This window comes from Haliotis rufescens, unplaced genomic scaffold, assembly GCF_023055435.1.
Source record: "Haliotis rufescens isolate VD_foot unplaced genomic scaffold, xgHalRufe1.0.p SCAF_12, whole genome shotgun sequence".
Taxonomy (NCBI): domain Eukaryota; kingdom Metazoa; phylum Mollusca; class Gastropoda; order Lepetellida; family Haliotidae; genus Haliotis; species Haliotis rufescens.
The window spans coordinates 37,151,141-37,169,194 of NW_025963802.1; the positions used below are offsets into that span (position 1 = coordinate 37,151,141).

Genomic DNA, 18,054 nt, shown 5'->3' on the forward strand with positions numbered 1-18,054 from the left:
GATGAAATGTTGAACTAAAATAACTATTTGAAACTAACAACGTCTTCCCAGTGAAGTATATTCCTCAGGTAGCTTTGATTATCTCTGCAGTTTAAACACAGATGTCGATAGTTGTACCCTGTACAATCGGGCAACACTCTTCGTTATGTATATGACAAAATACAAGTATGACTGTACACTATCAGTCTCATTAAAATCAAATCTTAGTTCTCACTACCGCCATACAAAGATCTGAGGACACCCCATCATGGGTTAGTCAATCCTTTCATCTGACCAATCACAGCGTCACTTTCCAAATCAGGAAAGTGACAGTCGAAATGTTTTTTTCTATTCATGCAACCTCGAAAAGGTTAACACGTGGGTATTCCAAACGACAGAGAGTGAGTGAGTGAGTGAGTGAGTGAGTGAGTGAGTGAGTTGGGTTTAATGCCGCTTTTAACATTATTCCAGTTATATCATGGCGTGTCAGCTTAATGTGGGAGGAAAGCCCGAAGTGATGCAGGTCTCAGACATTAACCACTTCGGTGAAACCCACGAGCACGGGTATGGTGCTGACAAACCTAAACATAATCTGTGTGGCCAAGGGATGCAACTCTGCACAGCGAATCGCGGCGCCTTAGACGACTGGGCCACCTGTGCTACCCCCAAACGACAGTATGGGCTGTACGAGTGAATCATTGTCTTTCTTTCGCTTCAATAGGATAGACATTTGAACGGAAAAGACCTCGCATAGCCCTGTGAAATACTATCCTACAATTTCAGTCATCTATTAGACATTCCAGAATGTTCTTTCGTTCAATCCTCAAATTCTGAATCGAGAACTTTGTCAAGATATTTTTCAAAGTGTAGTCTGGAATGGAGGTTGCCAGTTTGAAACGAGTGCTGTATATCCTGAGAAAGCTGCTTTCTGATTGGCTAATGTTGATTTATTGTTAGTCATTTCATTGGTCGGTCAAAGTTTTGCAAAAGGTCATTGTGATGTGATCTGTAATGGAATGTCCTTAGAACTAACATCTGATTTTAATAAGATTGGTACAATATACAATATATATGACTGTATAATATTAAATATGTATGACTGTACAATATTCAGTATGTATGACTATATAATATTTTGTACCTACAGATTAAAGTCTTGCTTCTGTCAGCAGTTCAATACTGTTTGAGTTAGGACATCTCTGATAAACATGCAGCACACTTAAAGCAAAGAATGGCAAACAACCACAACGCTTTTTAGCAATCACTGACTAAGATTCTTCCCGTAATTTTTTTCAGCAAAGGACAGGTTAATTTTTTCAAACAAAACACTGTGTTTCTTTGAAAATATGACTTATTTTAGTATCATGTTAATATTATTTTAATATGTGTTATTACTTTATGAAGACAATAACTGCTTGTCAACCGAGAACTGTTTAATATTCATTTTGACTTCTGCATCTTAATGTGTTCGCTGAATCACAAAAAAACAACCAGCTTACTCTTTTCAAATCAACTTCAATTAATTATTTTACAATGAATATTATATCTAAACATTAAATCCATGACAGCTCATGTGGGTTGAGACGAAGTTTAAAGTACAGTAAACTATGGTTTATAACGAACTCAAAGGGACCACTAATTTTAGTTTGTTATAACCGTTGTTCGTTATTTGCATTTTGACCCTCGGACATCTCAGAACATTTGGGTGGGCGGGGCAGTTATCTACCAGTACCAGGATGTTTCTCGTCATGGACTTGTCTAATTCCATAGCCTTATCACTGTACGTGTTACTATTGATAATTGTGGGTGTACTTGATGACCACTTAAGAGTAAATCAATTGCCTTCAATTGCTTTGAACAGCAGCGCTTGGCCGCGGATGTTTTGATAGGCAGATTGGTGCTCAGCTCAGGGATTAACAGTTCGTTATACACTTAAACATCATCGTTGACAGAGTACACATGGGACCAGAAGGTGAATTCGCTATATCTGTTATTTTTTAATAAGCTTGTTCGTTATGTCCATCAATTTTAAATGATAAAATATACAGCAAATGACCTGGACTAAACAAACAATTCGTTATATCTGTCAGTTTGTTATAAGCATGTTCGTTATAAACCTAGTTTACTGTAGTTTAAAGTTAGTCCAATGTGTCCTCATTAAGTGCCAAAGATTGTTAGTGATTATCATAGGACATTCAGTTTGCTAAATCAATCATGACTTTTGTCAAAAAATGGACAAAAAACAACTTAAAACATTTAAAAAAAATAGACATCACTGTAACAAGATGGTCTCTCACCAATATCATTAAAATCAGATCTTAGTTCTCGCAACCACCAAACAAAGATCTGAAGACATCCCATTACGGGTCACGTCAGAACGATCTTTTATCCGACCAATCAGAGTGTCACTTACAAGATCATGAAAGTGACATTCGGAATGAGAATTCTGATTATGCAACCTTGAAAACTTTCACACGGGATATTCCGAACGATAGATATGGGTTGAATGACTGAATCCATACAATCTAGACCATCTATTAGCCATTCCAATTTGTAATCGAGAATTTTTCAAAATATGTTTCGATGCGTAGTCGGCAATTTGAAATTTGTGCTGTAAAGCACGAGAAAGCTGCCTTCTGATTGACTAATGTCGACTTCTTGTCAGTCCTTCTATCGGTCGGTCAAAGTTCGCGCAAGGTCGGTTTGACGTGACCCGTAATGGGATGTCCTCAGATCTTTGTTTAGCGGTAGCGAGAACTAAGATCTGATTTTAATGATATTGGTCTCTCACACTCTTCAAATAGATTAATGTTTGTACAATATAACACTGTGCCATGTTAATTCCATAAAGTATATATAAATATATAATAGACTTAACATTGTAACCATGGTAACAAGCTGCTAAGCAGACAATACACACACCTGAACAAAAACAATGTTTTACATCATTTGTATTGATTAATGAATTTTCTTTGAGAAATTCACTGAAAAATAATTTATGGGAGCATCGTGACAACCCTTGTGATCTTGGGTGGCTGTAACTTACTGCAGATTGCAGTATCTGATGCTATACACTCCTACAGGTGATAACAAACATGACTAAGTAAACAAACAAACATCAGGACAAATATAGTTCACATAGTATATCAAAAGGATGTACCATATTCACTGTATTAACCCCACTGCTCCCATGGACTTCCCCTGACAAACTTTTAGACCAATCTGTAATCTAAAAAAGTGCCCCCTACAACGATTTTATTTATTTTTTTAGTCCATATTTTCTTGAGTACATTACAGATTCTGTTACAGAAAACTGCAGTGCAGGAGGGGTATAGATTTGTCCAGTAATCACTTTTGGAAAAGTTTTAGTTTAATTAACTCTTGCTTATCTGAAAAGACACTGTGTATGTTTTTTGTAAGCGCAGCGTCTTTGTCAAGTTTTTAAGCCACAAGGACGGTTAATAAGTAAATATGGTAATTCAAATTAACAGGTGATGTCGGAAAATTGCAGAAAAATGTCCCAAGCAACATTAATGATAGAAACATCCAACTCTGAGGGAAGACAAAGGGACCTGTCATAAAATAGCAGGGTACAATAAACCCTCTCACGCTTGCACTCCCACAATACTGACAGGATCCCGGCTGGGCACCTTCACAACACAAAGAATCAGCATCAAATGCATGTATGTAGTCCAGAGGTTGAAGCTGACCTTGACCTTTTAGCCACCAATCTCAATAAAGTCCATTCTTTCACCCAATTCCTCTGATGACACCTCCACAGACGGTCGTATCAGGTGAACCCTGAGAGAACTGTAACCCCCCATTCTAAGTTTGTTTTCAAGATACAGAAATCAGATATGCGGTTCTGAATGCTTTACTCACTCGTACCGAGAATTTAGAAGCCATTGGCAGTTAGAAAGCTCCCCTGTGGAGGTGTTGTACAGTTACATGCAGAGAGGTATAGTTTCCGAGCAAAAGATCTGATTTTGTCACTATAAGCTTTTATATCTTCTACTTTCCTTTTGATTCATAAGGAGGTGGTTGGGTAGCCTCATGGTTAAAGCATTCGCTCGCCACACTGAAGGCCTGGGTTCAATTTCCCATATGGGTACAATGTGTGAAGCCCATTTCTGGTATCCCCACCGTTAAAATGCTGGAATATTGCTAATAGCAGCATAAAACTATACTCACTTACTCATAAGAATTTGACCTTGTTTAATGTCTGCTACACTTTAACCTTTTTAAAAAAAAGTCTGCCCTTGACCTTGTTTCACAAGTCTGCTACACTTTGACCTTGACCTTGTTTCACAAGTCTGCTACACTTCGACCTTGACCTTGTTTCACAAGTCTGCTACACTTCAACCTTGACCTTGTTTCACAAGTCTGCTACACTTCAACCTTGACCTTGTTTCACAAGTCTGCTACACTTCAACCTTGACCTATTTTCACAAGTCTGCTACACATCATCCTTACTTAGGCTTACAAACCTGAAATACCTTGTTTCACATCAACCTTCACCTTGTATCAAAAGTCGGCTACACAATGACCTTGACATTTACATGTCTGCTGGATGATGACCTTCACCTCCTCCAAGCTGTCCATGAGGGTGCAGGGGGGGAAACACAGGAGGACCATGGTCATGATTGTGTAGGTGAGCGGGCATGGGATTGATTGGTGGTTGGAGAGGCTGGAGATGGGACGACACTGTGACCAGAGGCTGCAGGGTGTGGGACTGACCAAGAGCAGTCTGCATCGGGTCGGGCTGATGAGGGACTCCAGCGTTCAACATATGGTGCGATGGGCTCTCCCTGTGGGGTGAGGCAGGGCAGGGGTAGTTCCGGGGGGACAGAGGAGGCTGATACATCCCCGCTGATGGGGACATGGGAGCTTGGTACACATGGGCGCTGGGAGACACAGGTGCTTGGTACACTGGCTGGGGAGGGGAGACTGGAGACGGTTGGTAGTTGATTGGTAGCTGCATATTCACACCCCGAGGAGTTTGGTGGATTGAGGTTTGATTGTGGCTTGTCTGAGGGTACACTGATGCATCCTGGGTTTGCGTTGATACCTTCGGAGCATGAAGCTGAACGTCGGTTTCAGCTTTGGATAACATCTGTCTAGACAACTCTAATGACTTCTCAGCTATTTCTTGAATATCTTGATTATCGCCGGATGTTAAGATCTCCACAATGAATTCAGATGCATCCAGGCCACCAAGTTCTTTGCCGTGACTCTTGATGTGTGTTCTCATGTTGTCAGCTCTTGTCCCGACCTTCCGACAAAGCTTACAAATAAACTGCTTCTGTGGTGAATGAATGGTCCTGATGTGCTTGGTGAGTCCACCTTTGTCTGGGAAGCAAGCCCCACAAGTTGAACACATGAAGTTTTTCTTGGCATTGTGGCGTTTCTCATGAGCCTTGCAACAGTTCTTGGTCTTGAAGGTCTTTGTGCAAATGCCACATTTGAATGGCGTTGTTGTCTTGTGGGTATACTGGTGGGTGTAGAGGGAGGACATGCACTTGAATGACTTCTGACAGACGTTGCAAACAAACGGCCGCTCATCCTGATGAACGAATGAGTGTGCCTCGAGGTTACTCTTGAACATGAACTGACGGCCGCAGATGTCACACATGAACCTGTTCACATCACTCGTGTGACGTCGCCGGTGGACATTTCGCAGATGTTCAGACTTATAGAATTTCAAGCAGATGTCACACTGGAAGTTCCTCTCTTGAACATGGTACGACTCCTCGTGAGTCTTCAGCGCTTGTCTGGTGACGAAGCCCTTCTCACAGATGCTGCACTTGTATGGCCGATCCCCCGTGTGGATCATCTGGTGAGTCTTGAGGCTGTTCCTGTAGGTGAAGGTCTTCCCGCAGGTATCACACACAAACTGACTCATAGTCCCAGTCTCATGGATGGCCTCCTTGTGTGCCTTCAAGTGGGTTGCAGTCAGGTAGGACTTCTGGCACTGATCACACTGGTAAGGCCGCTCGCCGCGATGCTTCCTCATATGCAGCTTGTAGCTGTGGTGAAAGTTGAAGGTCGTTCCACACTCCTCGCATGAATACGGCTTTGTGGAGCTGTGGAGGCCTCGTTTATGATGAGTCAGCGAATCCATAGAGGAGAATGGTTTCCCACACTCATCACACTGAAAACTCTTCCAGTGACGATCAGAGTGTCTCTTATATGCTCTCTTTGTATCAAACTTCTTTTGGCATAGTGTGCATGTTAAGTCAGCTGGTATTGGTTGCTGTGGCTCTTTTTTCGAATCTTTCTTCACTTTCGTCTTTGGCTTGACAGATGTCAGCTGTTTCAACTTAATTTTCAGTGACAGTTTGGCAGCAGTTTTTCTTCCTCTCTTTTTTGGAACAACAGATTTTGTGACAAGCTTCCTCTTGAGGCCAGGCTTCCTCTTACTTCTCCGTTTGGATTCCAACCAGTCTTCATCATTATCAGCTTCTTCATCGTTGTCAGCCTCTTCCTCATTGCCATCTTCCCCCTCTGCATCATCGGCTACAGCAGCCTCTTCTCCAATCTCGGGCAGGTAGTCTTCGTCCTTCTTGTCCTCATTGTCCTCCTCAGCATTGTCCTCATCCACCATCCAGTCCTCATCTGGATCCTGTTCCGGTTCTAGTTTGATGTCCTCGGATACTGCCAGGTCATCTATTGGCGTCTCTGTGCTCAATCGGATTGGATGGTCTTGGCTCGAGCCTGCAGATCCACTGGTGGCAGATCCTGTCCATCTTGTGTCGGTGGTAGGACTGCCTGCAATTATACCAAATATATTTTCAACATTTCGTAAAAATAAACAGCATTTCCAATATTGGAATTCTAATTTATATCATATATTTATTTATATTTATATTCCAATTTATTTGTGAATTAGTGAGTGAGTGAGTGAGTTGGGTTTAACGCCGCTTTTAACAGTATTCCAGTTATATCGCGGCGTGTCAGCTTAATGTGGGAGGAAAGTGGGAGGAGGTGCTGACAAACCTAGAAACATAATCCGGGCGAACCGGGATTCGAACCCACAATCATAGGTTTCTGGCGTGCCCAAGGGACGCAACTCTGCACAGCGAATCGCGGCGCCTTAGACGACTGGGCCACCCGTGCCCCTATTTGTGAATTAAGGTATCAGTCCATGGCCCACTTGCACAAAGTAGCACTTAGCACTATGACTATCCAAATCATGACCATTACAATAGTCTCAATACTAAGAATGTTTTGAGCAAGTGGAACCAGATCCCCAAAGACTGCTAGAGATTTTGTACATTTGGCCATTTGTAAATTTGGAATACTATCACAAGGTCATTAATATTGGTCCTGGTACATGTGGAGTACTCAATTTTCAAATATTTGCCTAAATTGTGAATCAGGTAGAATTCATGGCTGAATGTAGGTTCTAACCCCATTCACACAGAAAACGAACTTAAAACAAAATTTGTCGTTAAGGGAACACATGACAGAAATATGTGGGTATATTATATTTGATAAACATACTCATTTAAAATATATGTAACTTGTTTTGTATTTACAATAGATTTATTTGTTCATTATTTTTATTGAAATAGTGTGCTGATTCAATTTAGAAACACGATATTAACTATTAAAATTGTCAATTAATAGCACCAAAATTGAGGTTGCTCCTTTTGAAAACAAAATAAATTGTATCATTAATTAAATTCTAAAACTACAATATGTTATTATAGTCTCCTTTGATAAGTGACAAAAAAAATTAGAAGGAAGAATTAGAACAAATTATACGAACACCAACTCATTCATCATGTTCATGATGCAATATGAATAGTGAAAACTCCAAATTGTCTCCCTTGATGTGTAAGGGGAGAGAACTCTAGTAAAAGCAACATGGCTGACATTCTACTGAAGTCTGTTCCATTCGTCCTCGACTTTCTTGATATAGACAATACAGACATCCTACAATCAGGTATTTTGAGTGACAGTTCCTATGATGATGACATAATTGCTGTAATTATCCATGCAATGAATCGGAGAGCGTCTGAGAATGGAACAGAGCACTATCCCAAGACAAACAGACACGCGAGGGTCGTGCCTATTTACAGATTCTGCAGCGAAGAGGACTACAGAAGGCACTTTAGAATGAGCAAGGCGATGTTTGAAGAGTTACTGAAAACACTTGAAAATCAGACAGATTTGCAGCAGTCTACAAGTGTGGGCGGGCGACCAGAATTATCGACAGAAATGAGACTCTACATCACCTTGAATTACTTAGGTAGTCGCAAAAGTATGAGGCAACTGGCTAAGATTTATCAGGTTAGTGAAAGTTCAGTTTTGACATCTGTGAGGAAAGTCGTTTCTGCAATCTATCAGGTCATGCAAACGTTCATAAAATGGCCTGAATCTTCAAGACTGTCAAACATAGCTGAAAACTTTAGCCAACAAACTGGAATGCCGCGAGTGGTTGGTGTGATAGATGTCTCACATATTCACGTGAGGGCACCTGTGGCCCAAAAAGACTACTACACAAATCTAAGAGGGAAGCTTTCAATCATACTTCAGGCAGTCTGTGATCATAAAATGAAGTTTCTACACTGCTGCACAGGCTGGCCTGGGTCAGTGGACGATGCAAGTGTTTTTCATGATTCCGATTTATATATGGATGTAATGACCAACCAATCAAAATTCTTTCCTCCTGGGCACTACCTGGTTGCAGATTCAGCTTACCCCCTTCAAGACTGGCTACTGACTCCCTTTGATGAAAGTGAAAATTTGAATGAGTCTCAAGTGAAATTCAATCAAACCCACAAAGACACTGGAGAAGTGATACAGAGAGCATTTGCACATTTGAAGGCAAGGTTTCCCAGACTCTATTACATTGATATGGTGGACATGGAAGACATTGTAAAAGTGATATTAGTTTGCTGTGCCCTTCACAATTACTGTCATGAGAAAGGTGATGTTGAGTTGTTCAAAGATACTGAAACAAACGAAGAGGAGACTGCTGTTCACGATGCAGACTTCAACACTCACAGGGAGGAGGGGATTGTCAGGAGAATTGAGATCACTCAGATTATTGCTTCTCCACAGAAATAATTCAAGTCATGTGTGAACATTCAGAAAATGGGTTGGTCAAGTTATCACTAATATCAGACATAAGACACAAATTACCAGTGCAATCCTTAGTGCAAATGCAGATGTGCATATTATAACATATTGGGAAGAATCCATGTCTGAAAAACAAAATAGTGTGTTGTGTCAGACTTTGATAAATGCATCAAGTGTTATTGCTGTTAATGGTACAAGGAAATATCAAATAAATACAAGTATACATTTTGCTTTGTTATTATTTATTGATTTATGTGATGACAGCATGACCTCTCCCCTAATCATACTAATTGTTTTAACAGCTTGCAAGTACATGTACGTGATAGTGAAGGGTTGCTTCTGTTTACAAACACCACTAGAACCCTGTCAGTACAACTGAATTCTAGAGGATAATACTTCTGAGGATGAAATGTTTGTCTATTATCATGAAGTAACAAATGTTATATTTGGGATAACACTTTCTGCGTAAAGAACAAATTCTAGTACTTTTGGGGGTTGAGTCCCATCCAAGATTTGAAGCCACATTCTCAGAGTGAGGCACCTAATCGCAAGTACACAAAGTCCGAGATCTAACCCACTCAGCCACCGAGGCTTCCACAACAATGAAAGTCTGACAACTGGTAGTCTAGATCACTTACTTTGTGTCCCCCTCTCACAGGTGTAAATTGGCACTGCTCCCAAAGTTATCAGTACACAATGCCATTTAGAAAGTGGTCAAATGTGACACTTTCTTAGTAAAGCACAATTTCTTGTACATTTTGGGGTTGAGTCCCATCTGGGATTCAGCAAACTGGTGTGGTATTCTGTTTCTTATAAGTTTTTGAATTAAGATTCCAAATCTTGATCCTATGTTGAACATGTTAAGGAACTTAAGCACTAACACAGAACATCTTCATTGAACCTGCTTCAGTCAAAAGTAACACTGGGGCTCAGATGACCATGCTTACACTTGTTTGAAAAAGGCCTACCGTATTTGACGTAATAAGCGCCCACAGCGATATTTGCTAATATATTGGCTAGTGAACAATCCCAATTAGCACTCCTTCCGATTGATCAATGTACACAACACTTATTTATTCGCGTATAATACGCACTCGTGTGTTATATGCATTCTTAATTATGGGCAATTAAATTCTGGAAAAATGTATCTGTCGCATATAAACATTTCAGTGTGTCAGCATAAACCACGAAATTTATCTTTCAACTCTCTTTTCCCCCCAAAATAATATCTAATAAGAGCCCCCTATTTCTAATTTTGAGAGCGCCCTGGGCGCTTATTACGTCGAATACAGTATTTAAGTATAATAGTCCTACTTTATGAAGCTGGTAATGTATTGTTAATACAGTCTGGGGAAATTAGTTTAAGATGCATACATTAAAGGGGCAAAATAACTTTTTAATTCTATTTTCATAAGAAATCTGTAAAAAATATAATTTTGCATTGCAACCAACTCTGCACTCTTCATTGAAATGTCTGAGGGAGCATATGATATGTTTGTGATTCAACAGAAACAAATTTAGGTTGACACTTTGGTATATCCACCAGAAAGTAACAGTTTTATGCTTTTCCTGAGGTTCACAGTTTAAATTAGTTTCATTTTTACATGGGTAGACCCCATTGATCATATCCAACTAGTCTGCAGCTCATTTTGGACTAGGGGCGGTGGGGTTTGAGTATAGAGTCTTTTGAATATAGTGTTTTTCAGTATGTCTGATACACCTATATACACTATGCCATCTCACTCTCACTAAAGACGGGGGCGGTGGGGTAGCCTAGTGGTTAAAGCTTTTGCTCGTCACGCCGAAGACCCGGGTTCAATTCCCGACATGGGTACAATGTGTGAAGCCGATTTCTGGTGTCCCCCGCCGTGATATTGTTGGAATATTGCTAAAAGCGGCATAAAACCTCACTCAATCACTCATTTTGGACAAGTGATAAAATAACTTGATCTTGGGATAAAACAACTAGTCCGTCTTGATTGTTACTAGTCTTGGGCTGACAGACTAGTGGCTGTGTCTATCCCTGGTTTAAGATACATAACTGGGACAGGAAAAACAACAACCTTTATTCCATTTCCATTAAAAATCTGCAGCTTTATTCTAAAAAATTAAAACTAAAAATATACCAATGTGTTGTGGCTGAGCATAAACATTCCCAGGTTGACAGTTGACGGCCATCTGCAGCCTAAACTATTCCAGGTACAGACAGTGATTTTCAGCCGTCTATGCACATGATGCAAGCATGGTTGAAGATAATTTAAAAGGGAGGGCTCCAGTGGGCATTTCGGGTTAGAACTGGTCCTCACCAACCTATGCTGGTCATAAGAGGTGACTAAATGGCTTCTGTGGTCAGACTTGCTGACTTGGTTGATGGCATGTCATTGTACCCTGAGCGGATATATCATTGCTCATAATATCAATCACTTTATTGTCTGGTCCAGATTTGGTAATATATGGATCCCTCATAGCTCGAATATTGCAGTGTGTGGTGTTAACAACAAATAAACACACAACGACAAAGGGGAAGGTTGCATTTTGTGATTTGATAATTCGTGTTTAGTAACCAGGAAGTTTTGTTCAAAATACATCCCTAATGAAGCTGGCATAGTGTTGTTACACATTTACATTTAGTATACCTATAAACATTGAGGGTGTGAATGATGAGTATGCTTTGCAAAGGGGTTGTGCACACCCTTACACCCATCTAGATTTGCATATTCTTTGTACCCCTTTTACCTACCAACTGTCAGATTCTTTGGTTGAGGCTGCTGGTCATTATCTACACTGTCATACTTCCTCATCAGCTCCAGCCTTCCAAGGGAGGTAACTTTGTCAAACCAGTTCTTATCGAAGACCTTCGGCTTTGGAGGCAGCGTTGGGAAGGGTTTGGCCATCTTTGATATGCCACTGACCTGACTGCCCTCTTTCTGTGAGGGTGCACCAGGACTAGAATACGAGGCGGCAGTGCTGCCTCCATATTGTTGATTAGGGAACACATCTCCAAAAGAATTTCTTTCCGTGGTTTCAGAGACTTCGATTATGCCTATTTCTTCATTTCCGTTGATACTGATGGACAGGGTGCCATTGAGGGACACAGAGTTGACGGTGAGAAATGTTTGGTAAAGGTACTGTGCCTCCTCCAAGAATATCAGTTTGATCTTTTCCTTCAAGCTGTAAGTACTGGCTGGTACGGGGGAATATGTGGAGACATCTGGAGGAGGCCTGAAGTAATGAGGAAGGATATATAGTTTTGGTTTTGTTTGTTTGTTGTTTAGCACCGCACTCAGCAATATTCCAGCTATATGATGGCAGTCTGTGAATAATTGTGAGCAGACAATACTGAGATCGAGATCACTGTTGCTTGCATCAACCAAATCAGCAAGCCTGACCACCCGATCCCGCTAGTCGCCTCTTACGACAAGCAGGGGTTGCTGAAGACCAATTCAGACCCGCATCTTCACGGGGATAACGATATGTAGAGATGCACCGGTTAACTGCAGTATAGTTTATCATGTTTATTACACACAGATACAATTTTAAAACCATAAATTTATAATCATCATAACACATCTTGATTATCCAGTGCATACCTCCATTCTATTAGGCCTTATATATTTTTAGTTTTTTTACGAAACTGACCAACAAAAGTATTTTTAAAAATTAAAGGCCTTTTGACACTTATTTTTTCGGCTGACTGTTTTACAATTAGCTGAACTGAAAAAAGCAACAAGATTTTATCCTTGATGATCATAATAAATGGTGAATAACATATAATATTATTTATTCTAACTGAAACACAATCAGTTATCTCTCAGTATTGTTTTGCTAGCGTTCCTCCATGACGGTGTGGGCTACAAGTGTGTTTTTCATTCATTAGTAGGAGAACTAATCTTGAAGTTGAAAATTATTTTACTTTTATCAGTGCACCTACATTGAATATTAGGCCAAACAGTTTGTACCCTGGACCTTTTTGCAATAACAGCATTTTGTTGCAAGTGATATCACCATCTCAAAGTCTCATATTTTGCACAGAATTTTGCTTACGTGTGATTTCATTAGATGGCTATTTGTAAGGCTGTGTCCGTCCAGTCGAGCTCTCACCATAGTTTGGAAGTAAACAGGTCCAGGGTATTTATAATGATAATATTTGTTTGTTTGTTGTTTAATGCCGTACTCAGCAATATTCCAACTATATGACGGTGGTCTGTGAATAATCAAGTCTGAACCAGACAATCTAGTGATTGACATCATGAGCATCGTTCCATGCAATACGATGACATGTATCAACCAAATCAGCAAACCTGATCCCCCAATCCCGTTAGTCGCCTCTTACGACAAGTATAGTCGCCTTTTACTGCAAGCATGGGTTGCTGAAGACCTATTCTATCCTAGATCTTCACGGGTCTATCATGATAATAGAATGGAGATATAATTGCCCGGAAAGTCTTCATGGTTTGAGGTGATATAGAACACAACAAGACACAGAAGAGATTCATCAAACGGAAACAGCAGCCAGTCTTGAAGCTGGATAGCTGAATCTGCAACCATAGTGCCCAGATGAAAAGAATTTTGATTGGTTGTTCATGACATATATAAATTGGAATTATTTAAAATTGGTTTAATAGACAGTCCTAAATGTCTGTGTGAAAATGTTTATCATTACTTAATAGAGTGTCAAGTTTATCAAACTGCAAGAAAAATAATGTTTCATAGTATAACTAAAGTTGTAAAAGCAAGCTCGTCCGCGATATGTCAATATTGGTAAATGGGATCTCCCATTTCAGCAGATCTGTGAAGATCCGTGATAAAATTGGTCTTTAGCAACCCATGCTTGCCATAAAAGGCGACTATGCTTGTCGTAAGAGGCGACTAAAGGGATCGGTTGGTCAGGCTCACTGGATTGTCTGGTCCAGACTCAATTATTAACAGATCTCCGTCCTATAGCTTGAATATTGCTAATTGTGGTGTTAAACAACAAACAAATCTCTCATCTCCAAAAACAATGTTATTTCACTTTTTCCATTAGTATATAAACCACAGAAATAGATTTAAGTAAACATGTCAATGTAAAAACATGTTTCCTGCTGCAACTCCACAAACCAAATATTTGTTTACATGAATTTGGATTTATTTAAATTCTGTGTTGGGAATTTTACAGACATTTGCTGCAGATTCAAGGCAGCATTAAACACAACTCTCACTCACATCAACCAGATTCCTCAAATATATTTATGTAAACAATATTCTATTTTCAAATTATTTCATTTAAAAAATAAATTGTTCAACCAACTGCCATCAAAACATTTTCATAAGTTTCTATTTATGTGGATAGCATCTTTAGAATCTGCTGAGAGTTTTGGTATTTGGTTTATTTGGGATAAATATATATGGGGGCAGAATGGAGAATTCAATACACACTATTCAACAAGGAATACTGTTATTACTTTTACATAAATATACAGTCAATATTTGTAATTTTTATTTTGAGTTGATAACTGAACAGTGGAATCCTTGAACATTCATGTATGTTTACATCTCAATAATTAGTATATCAGGATATGATTATATATTGATAACCATGTTTAACAATTATTAATTATTCTTATTAGTCAGCTTGTTTTTAGGGGCCGGTTATAAATTATCATCTTGAATATACACTTCCAACAAATATTCATACACCAATACCCTATATTATTGATCTTTATTGATATATATGTCAGAGGAAATGCAATCGTAGTACATATTCAATTTATTTCAATTGATCCAAATTCGTTGGAAATGTATTTCCGCATCACTGAGAAAGGTTGTCAAAAGTTACCTCCCCTTAACTAACAAAGGTGATTTTTAGTCCGGGATCGACTGACTGTTCACGACCTTAATTGGAGCGAGAGTATATATCAGGGAAGCTGACATGCATCACCACATCTGTTTTGAAGACATGTACGTCACATGGATGTGTTATGTGGACAAAACAATGTATAATTATCCCAAGAAAATTTGGGGAGAATTCGCTAGGCCACGCAAATAGACATAGTCGCTTTTCATAATAATCTACCAAACACACCTTCCATATGCGTCAGAAGTCGGACAGGACTGAATTAACACATTTCAGATATACAAACTACAAAGCACGAAGAAGGAAATATAAACAGTTAACAGCATTTCTTGGAGTTTAGCGGTTCCAACTTACCGATCCGAAGCCATTGTGAGAGGGCGCTACGAGCGGGCACTTTGGTGTGGCCTAGTTTCAATGCAGACTCATAAAAACGCTTCTTGGTTTTTAGCTATTTTACTAAGACATGTTTAAATTCTTCCAATATATGGTTCGAATCCACCTTCTCTACACGATGGCCCATCTTGGACCATGTTTGTTTTGCACGATCGAGGACCTGAATTTTGACTTTAAGTATTATTTTGGAATTATTTTATTGACCGAGTTATTATTTTTTTTTACATCGACTGGGGAGTTTAAGGTAAATGAAACATAGGAAGTGTTTTCACGAAACATATTAGGTTGTTGATGTCTTTTATCGGAAATGATAACAGAATATGCAAAAGTTCTGAAGATATATTTTCATGCAGTTACCTTTTTTATAGGTATGGTAACAAGTAAGGTGTTATCATTTCAATAATGATAATTATATACTGCTGTTTTGCCTTTAACGCCCAGTGAAATACGTATCGTGGGATAATCACTGGAATTGAAGCTTTATATCATGTATATTAACTTGGATAAATTTGGCATATATGGTGTATAACTGCTGATATCATCCGTTTTACGTCATCAAAAAATAGCATGACGTTATTGTGACGTCACAACAACGTTTTCTTGTCTGTTCACGACAAAGGACCGGCATTCCAGTTATCAAACAAGACAAGATCAGGGACCTGATTCATAAAACAACATTGCAATTTGCGAAATGCCGCACCCAGGATCATATTCAGGATAAGGTCCTTGCATGAAGTATAGGGCAAATAGAAAGCTACGTTGCAAGGTTTGCAATGCATCGTGCGCAGTTTTAAAAATATGCACTGCATATATAGTGCCAGTCTGTGTTAACGTTGCGGATCGAAACTTGCATTCATGCGTGTCACACAATATCATTTATGCATACGACCGCCTCCGTGGTCTAATGGTAGAGCGTCCGCCCGGAGAGCGGAAGGTCCGGGGTTCGACCCCCAGCCGCGTCATATCAAATGACGTTAAAAGATGGTACTTGTTGTTACCCTGTCTGGCGCTCGGCATTGAGGGGCTAAAACAAGGACTGGTCGGCTCGGAGTCCGTATACTGTGTCTGAGTGGGGTATTCATGTTAAACTGCGGCATGGTATCTCAGTGTGCTAGCACTATAAATCGGCATCAGTCCGGACTAGAACAAGCATCCACACACGTGCATGCACGCCGCTATATACGTTAAGCGGCGTTAAACCCCATTTCACACACCTCATGTATGCATACAATTATCCACATATTACAGTTTGTAATATTCTGAATGGTCTCTCCATCATTTCAAAATTGATCAGATTATGTAAGATTTACACAATGTTATTTTTTTTATTTAGCCACCCGGTAGCCCAAACACTATTTCACCAACCCTTATATTCCTTGGTGCCGTTGTACAAAACAACCTTAGACCAACGACTTTCATAAGTCTATGTTAGGTATGGAGTTACGATCACCTCAGCGCTAAGATCGCTCTGTACAAGGGCACCCAGGCATACAGAGAACGGTCCGACGTCAGGCAATATTTCTTGATTTTCTGATATTCTTGCACATGGAATCTTTTGCCTCATGAATATATAAGGGCCATTTTGTACGTTTATTTTTAAATATTTTGTTACATAACTAATGATGTGTGCAGCCATGTCAATAATGAATTATTATGGATATATAGATGCAATACTAGAAATGTGTGATACGTTTGTGTCTAAAATCGACTTTGGGAAATCTAAAATATCTTCTCAATAAAACGAAGGGTTTATTTTTTTAAACCAACACAAAATGCACATAAAAGCATCAACAAAATTTATTTAATAAAAATATACAAAACCAAAACTATATACAACGATCAAAATCGCAGGCAAAAAAACCCTAAATTACAATCAATCAATCAATCAATCAATCAATCAATCAATCAATCAATCAATCAATCAATCAAAAGAAAGAAAGAAAGAAAGAAAGAAAGAAAGAAAACAAACATTAAATCTTCAACAAAATTAATTAACAAAAATATACCTTATATACAAATGACTAAATACAACGACTAAAACTACAAACAAACAACGACAAAAGACTTTGAGGCTCGACCGGAGAGTACAAATTGGCCTCCATCTCATTTTGTTATCAGGTGGATGAGACAATCTACAAAAGGTATCCCATGCTCACGTGACATGTTATATTTACAAAACGAAAGTAGCTGACGGGGAAAGATTTTGACAACTCGTCTACTGCGCTGTGACGAGCTGGCGAGGCGACCACACGTACGTATCTATTTCCTCTTGTGTAATGGGTGACTGAAAACTGCCTCTTAAACTTTTTTTGATGGACTATGCGCCCTGTCAAAATAACTAACACCTATGTGTCTATTTACTACATAGGTAATGTCAATAGATAAGACGCTTCCCCGTAATGGCAGCAACAGCGCCTTCCCGGAAGTGTCTAATTGTCGCATTTCGTGGAATTATTTGTTAGATAGATAAACATTCATTTCAGGGACGTTATATGAAAGACACCTCCCATTTCACGTATACAATGTATCTTGCTCCTTGTCTAGGGGTGTCGTCACATACTGTTTCTCTACTCCTTCAGTGGTACGCTTAGGCGAAGTCAATAATATTTTGTTGTTGCAGAACGTTTTATACAAGGCCGTGGTTAACCTTTTTGACAGGGGGGAGCAAATAAGATTATTCTTTTTTTATTCAAGTTAACTTTCACAGGGAAAAATGTTTTCTGTAAAAAATCCACGGGGGATAAAATATTAAAATTGAT

General features: G+C 39.3%; 3 protein-coding genes across 6 annotated transcripts in view; 2 read left to right on the forward strand and 1 right to left on the reverse strand.

Moving 5' to 3' along the window:
- Nucleotides 1-2,689: 2,689 nt before the first annotated feature.
- Nucleotides 2,690-15,290, reverse strand: LOC124136570 (zinc finger protein 583-like). 3 transcript variants are annotated; one of them, XR_007220159.1, is made up of 4 exons: nt 15,257-15,290; nt 11,807-12,288; nt 4,279-6,747; nt 2,690-4,243 (listed from the first exon to the last, which is right to left on the reverse strand). XR_007220159.1 is itself a non-coding variant. In XM_046502524.2 (3 exons), exons 1-3 carry the CDS (start codon nt 15,268-15,270, stop codon nt 4,535-4,537), a joined length of 2,709 nt encoding a protein of 902 aa, XP_046358480.1. In that variant the 5' UTR covers nt 15,271-15,290; the 3' UTR covers nt 2,690-4,534. The 3 variants fall into 3 exon arrangements, 1 of the variants encoding a protein (XP_046358480.1); XR_007220158.1 differs by having other exon boundaries at nt 2,690-4,237; nt 4,273-6,747; XM_046502524.2 differs by having other exon boundaries at nt 2,690-6,747.
- Nucleotides 7,840-9,284, forward strand: LOC124136571 (protein ANTAGONIST OF LIKE HETEROCHROMATIN PROTEIN 1-like). Its single transcript, XM_046502525.2, has one exon. The coding sequence runs from the start codon at nt 7,849-7,851 to the stop codon at nt 9,052-9,054; it is 1,206 nt and encodes a 401-aa protein (XP_046358481.1). The 5' UTR covers nt 7,840-7,848; the 3' UTR covers nt 9,055-9,284.
- A 2,133-nt stretch (nt 15,291-17,423) lies between the features above and the next one.
- Nucleotides 17,424-18,054, forward strand: part of LOC124136569 (protein mono-ADP-ribosyltransferase PARP14-like) — a 32,643-nt gene continuing 32,012 nt past the window's right edge. For both annotated transcript variants that reach the window (XM_046502522.2, XM_048393589.1), the window contains exon 1: nt 17,424-17,546. The gene's annotated coding sequence lies outside the window, so the exon portion shown is untranslated. The remainder of the gene's footprint in view (nt 17,547-18,054) is intronic.

Coding starts and splice junctions, on each gene's coding strand:
- LOC124136571 (XM_046502525.2), top strand. CDS start 7,849: ATGGCTGACATTCTACTGAAGTCTGTTCCATTCGTCCTCGACTTTCTT.
- LOC124136570 (XM_046502524.2), bottom strand. Junction 6,748..11,806: donor ACCAAAGAATCTGACAGTTG/GTAGGTAAAAGG, acceptor GTATAATTGCAG/GCAGTCCTACCACCGACACA.